The 5,624-nt window shown below is 40.3% G+C and overlaps 3 protein-coding genes across 3 annotated transcripts in view; all 3 read left to right on the top strand.

Annotated features, from left to right (window-relative positions):
- The window catches only part of LOC102309770 (protocadherin alpha-3), a gene marked incomplete in the record, with an annotated part of 16,892 nt that extends 16,646 nt beyond the window's left edge, over nt 1–246 (top strand). Inside the window, 1 exon segment of the mRNA XM_042226959.1 lies at nt 39–246. Coding sequence (XP_042082893.1) covers nt 39–231 — 193 coding nt within the window.
- LOC121815524 (protocadherin alpha-3-like) overlaps nt 1–3,234 on the top strand; it is a 29,380-nt gene extending 26,146 nt beyond the window's left edge. Inside the window, exon 2 of the mRNA XM_042226960.1 lies at nt 2,539–3,234. Coding sequence (XP_042082894.1) covers nt 2,539–3,204 — 666 coding nt within the window. The 3' untranslated portion in view covers nt 3,205–3,234. The remainder of the gene's footprint in view (nt 1–2,538) is intronic.
- Nucleotides 3,235–3,960: 726 nt separating this feature from the next.
- On the top strand, nt 3,961–5,624 carry LOC106633528 (protocadherin alpha-7-like; the record flags this gene model as incomplete). The annotated part of the gene is made up of 1 exon (XM_014338536.2): nt 3,961–5,624. A coding segment is annotated over exon 1 (1,656 nt), but the record flags the coding sequence as incomplete, so codon positions are not given.

Raw genomic sequence — 5,624 nt, 5'->3', positions numbered from 1 at the left:
AATTATGATGGGACACTGTGTCACAGCATCCAGTACAGATCAGGAGAGAAGCGGTACATGCTCGTTGGACCCAGGATGAGTATAGGATCTACTGTAGTACCTGGAAGTCACGCAAATACTCTTGTGCTTCCCGATAGGAGACGTCCTTCTGAAGAGGTAAGAGCTTTAAAGTGTGATGTCACATGTTTTTGTGCATTCTTTTCCATCAATTTGACTTTTTATATCATCTAAATTTTCTTTTCTTTTTAGAAATCACAATTCTAAAGTATCATAGCTAAAGACTACAGTGCTAACACTAAACTTAGTTTCATTGACATTTTGGTTATGATAAATGGTGATTCATAATGCTTCTACTGAATCAAAAATGGGCTAGGTAATGCGGTCGATTCTCATGAAAAACCGGTGGAATTGCACGTTACCAGACATGTTGCATGCTACTTTGCTGAACGGCACTTTTCTTAAAGCAAATATGTGCTGCTGAACAGTGTTGGTCCGGGCTGATCTTCTTTATTCAGAAGCGGGTTAAATAACATCTTCATATGGAACAAAATTTAAACCCCCTGATAACGTATTTAATTGTTGGAATAACGGTTTCTTTTTAAACACTGTAATTTATGACTATATACTTCTCCAGTAACCTCTGGGTGTCAGTATTACATTGACAAACTGGAGACCACTTTACCCATCCTCTCACAAAGCTTTTGTTTGCCACTGCTATAAGCAGAGAAGACGCTTGACTCGAGCTCGCAATCTTTCCAAATCGCGCTTTATACATTATATTACAACAGGCAATGAGCTAGGTAGTCCAAACATTGTTTTTAAGTCTTTTGTTTGATTACAATGGAGAACGAAAAACGAAGTCGTGGAAGGAATGGGGTCTGGTTTATTCTCCATGTAGCTTTGCTGCTGTTTTTCGGGAAAGAGGCTTCGGCAGAAATAAGATACTCTGTTGCAGAAGAGGTGAAAGATGGAACTGTTGTCGGAAATGTTGCAAAGGATCTCGGTCTTGATATCAGCTCTTTGACCAGCCGGCGGTTCCGTGTTGTGTCTGAATCCAAGGATGCGTTTTTTGATGTAAACCAGGACAACGGGGATCTATATTTGTTTAAGAAAATCGACAGAGAGGAGCTTTGCCTGGGCAGTGGGGCATGCATAATGGAGCTAAAAATTATAGCAGAAAACCCTTTGGAAATACACTACGTAGTTGTAGAAATTATTGATATTAACGATCACTCCCCTGTTTTCCCCGAAAAAGAACAGAGGTTTGAAATTTTTGAACAAACCATGGCAGGAAGACGATTTCAGCTGCACACTGCTCGGGACCCCGATTCTGGAATTAACGCAATTCGTACATATACTTTAACCTCAAACGAAGATTTTGAAGTAACAATCCGACAGAGCGATGAGGATATAATACCATTTTTGGTGCTGAAAAAATCGTTGGACAGAGAAAAAATCAACAAATACACGTTGACTGTCACTGCAGTTGATGGAGGAAAACCTCCGCGATCAGGCACCATAAATGTTACTATAATCGTTCTTGACACAAATGACAACCGTCCAACATTTAGTCAAGAGAGCTACCAAATAGAAATAGATGAAAATGTTCAAGTAGGGACTTCAATATTTAGAATGAATGCGACAGACCCAGATGAAGGTTCCAGTAGTGAAATTGTATACAGCCTTGGAAAAACACTCAAGAAAAAAGTCTATGATATATTTGAACTGGATAAAATAAGTGGGGAAATAAGAATAAAGGGAATAGTGGACTATGAAGAAAACGACGTTTATAAACTGGATATCGAGGCATCAGATAAAGGAACACCTCCATTAACTGGTGAGTGCAGATTAATTATAAAGATAAAAGACATCAATGATAATCCGCCAGAAATTGAAATCACATCGCTTTCAAATACAGTGTCTGAGGATTCAAAGCAGGGCACAATGATTTCACTCATCAGTGTGCGAGATAAAGATTCTGGTGTGAATGGGAAAATTATTCTTAGCCTAACCTCAGACTTACCGTTTGAATTAAAACCATCATATAAAGAGAACGTTTATTCCGTTGTCACTAAAGTTCTTTTGGACCGAGAGGAGGTATCTCAATATGAATTGACAATAAAAGCGACCGACTGTGGAGAGCCCCCTTTATCTACTTTTAAAACTTTGAACATCCAGGTAGCAGATGTAAATGACAACAGACCACATTTTCCCATAAATCCACTACACTTTTACCTGTCCGAAAATAACGTTGCTGGGAAATCAATATTCTCCGTAAGCGCAGTGGACAAAGACTTAAGTGACAATGCAGCAATTTCATATCGAATTGTGAAAGAGGGGAGCCAAAATGACATTATGTCATTACTAAGTATAAACAGTGATAACGGACACATTTCCACGCTGAAAAGTTTTGATTTTGAAACGCTGAAAACTTTCCAGTTCCAAGTTGTTGCCTCAGATTCTGGAACTCCGTCATTAAGCAACAACGTCACAGTCAACGTCTTCATTCTGGATCAGAACGACAACGCTCCAGTCATCCTGTATCCACTCAGCTCCAACGGTTCTGCTCAAGGTGTGGAGGAGATTCCCCGAAACGTCAACGCAGGACACTTGGTGACTAAAGTCAGAGCCTATGACGCTGATATAGGATATAACGGCTGGTTGCTCTTTTCCCTCCAGGAAGTTACTGACCACAGTCTCTTTGCTTTGGACCGCTACACAGGACAGATCAGAACACTTCGCTCATTCACAGAGACAGACGAGGCTGAGCATAAACTGCTCATACTGGTCAAAGACAACGGCAACGTTTCTCTCTCAGCAACAGCTACTGTGTTTGTCAAACTTGTGGAGCCCAAAGAGGCTTTTGCAGCTTCTGATGTTAAAAGTGCAGCAAAAGATGATGAGGACAGTAATGTCATATTTTATCTGATGATAACTTTGGGCGCAGTTTCTGTGCTTTTTCTCGTCAGCATCATCGTGCTGATTGCAATGCAGTGCTCCAAACCCACAGACTATACTTCTAAATATTTACAAGAAGCAAATTATGATGGGACATTGTGTCACAGCATCCAGTACAGATCTGGAGACAGGAAGTACATGTTAGTTGGACCCAGAATGAGTATAGGATCTACTATAGTACCAGGAAGCCATACAAATACTCTGGTGATGCCAGACAGAAGACGGCCATCTGAAGAGGTAGGATAAATTCACGATGATTATTTTAATGCAATTGCCTAATTTCGCCTCACCTATTGGATAATCTTTACGACTCCCTTTCGTTTTTTTTAAGATAATGGAAGTGCTGGCACGTGGTATTGGCGAGGCATCTTAGTAGTTTTGAGTGATGTCCTTCTATTTGTATTGTAAATGTGTTAGCAATGTTACCACTAAACATATTTTGTATTCCTGCCCACGATACCGACGTGGTTATTGATCATCGAAGAGAGAATCGAGCACGCTGTTGTTATTGATGTGATTTTAAGACTTTTCCACTGTCCATGGTGCTGAAAAGCTCTTATTAAGGTATTTAACTATGCTCGGTTATCACAGGACACTGAAGCTCTTTAACTACTACATTACAGAGTTAGTGCTTGTGATGATGCCCTAGGATATTTTCCCTTGTCACACGGATAGTCATTTGAATAAAAAGTTTAATATATTAAATTACAAAAGTTTCTATTTAGTCGAATCTGTTTTTCCCCATTTCCTACTAAATGTAAGCGCTGAATGATCCTGTGGGTGTCAGTGTTACTATAAGGAAGTGCGAAATTCCACTCAGCCCCTTCTAATGTGTGCGTTGTCACCTCGGCCACAAAGAATATCAACGTTTGGGGTTTCGCCTGTGTATTTTTCTTTTCACGAAAACGGATGTCTGGAGTAAAATCTTAGGAAAACTGGATGATTACTAAGTGAAAAAAATACGCGTGGATTTTATTACATATGATTTTTCCAAAGGACAAAGAGGCAGAATGATAACTTGGCCGTATCCTCTGGTTTTCGCCGCGCTCTTCTGTTGTGTGCAGGTGATTTTAGCTCAGATTAAATATTCGACTCCAGAGGATGTTAAAGTGGGAGCTATTATTGGAAATGTTGCCAAGGATCTGGGGCTCGATGTCGGTACATTGATAAGCAGGCGTTTTCGTATTGTGTCTGGAGCCCAGGGTACGCTGTTTGAGGTAAACCCGAACAATGGGGCGTTGTATGTTCACGAAAATGTGGACAGGGAACAGCTGTGCGATAGAAATGTTGCCTGTTTATTAGATCTAAAAATTGTTGTTGAAAACCCCCTTGAAGTCCACTATGTTACTGTTGAAATAATAGATACTAACGACAATAGACCCAGTTTTGCTGAGAAAGAAAAGGTAATAGAAATAGCAGAGACCACACTGCCAGGAGCACGATTTCAGTTACCAGGCGCTCGTGACCGAGATGTTGGAGTAAATGCGGTGCAGATCTATAAACTCAGTCAAAACGATCATTTTCATCTTGAAATTCGAGACAGAGGGGAAGATAAAATCCCTTTCCTCGTACTGCAGAGAAACTTGGACAGAGAGCGGAAAACAAACCATAGCTTGATTTTAACCGCTATGGATGGGGGGACGCCGCCAAAATCCGCAAATCTGAGCCTTACTATAAAGGTTCTTGATAACAACGATAACAGACCAGTATTTTCTCAAGAGGTTTATTCCGTTACATTGCAAGAAAATGCCCCATTAGACAAGACTATAATCAAAGTCCAAGCAACAGATCTAGACGAGGGTATTAACGGGGACGTCGAGTATGCTTTTGGGGGTGATATTACTTCCAGTGTGTTGCGACTATTTACTTTAGACAGACTCACGGGAGAAATTCGAGTTATCGGAGAAATTGATTATGAGACAGCCAGTGTTTACAATTTAGATGTCCAAGCCTCAGACAAAGGTCAGCCGCCGATGACGACTGACTGTAGAATTATAATAAAGATTCAAGATGTCAATGACAATAAACCAGAAATAGAAGTGACTTCAATATCCAGCATAGTCCCCGAGGACTCAAAACAGGGTACCGTGGTCGCTCTCATTACTGTTACAGATGCTGATTCTGGTTTAAATAGCAAAGTCATATGTCATCTAACAGAAAATGTACCATTTGAATTAAAACCGTCATTTAAAGAAAACATGTACTCGTTAGTAACAAAAGAATCACTAGATAGGGAAACTGTGTCACATTATGACATTTCAATAACAGCTACAGACTGTGGTGAGCCGCCTCTTTCCACCTTTAAAAAGTTGAACATTCAGGTGTCAGATGTGAACGATAATTTTCCGGAGTTCTCACATAATCCACTAGAATTATACTTGACGGAAAATAACGCGGCTGGCGCGTCAATATTCTCTGTCAGTGCATTTGATAAAGACTGCAATGAAAATGCAGCAGTATCCTATCAAATACTCAGGGGGGGAGCTGGCCGCAATGTTATAGCATCCTTTGTGAATATACATCCCGAAAGCGGACAAATTACTGCGCTGAAAAGTTTTGATTTTGAAACAATGAAAACTTTCCAGTTCCAAGTTGTTGCCTCAGATTCTGGAACTCCGTCATTAAGCAACAACGTCACAGTCAACGTCTTCATTCTGGATCAGAAC

The sequence above is a fragment of the Haplochromis burtoni genome, unplaced genomic scaffold (genome assembly GCF_018398535.1).
Source record: "Haplochromis burtoni strain Fernald_Lab_line unplaced genomic scaffold, NCSU_Asbu1 Contig_236, whole genome shotgun sequence".
Taxonomy (NCBI): Eukaryota; Metazoa; Chordata; class Actinopteri; order Cichliformes; family Cichlidae; genus Haplochromis; species Haplochromis burtoni.
The sequence above is the reverse complement of the archived record's forward strand: the minus strand, read 5'-3'. Positions and strand labels throughout refer to the sequence as shown.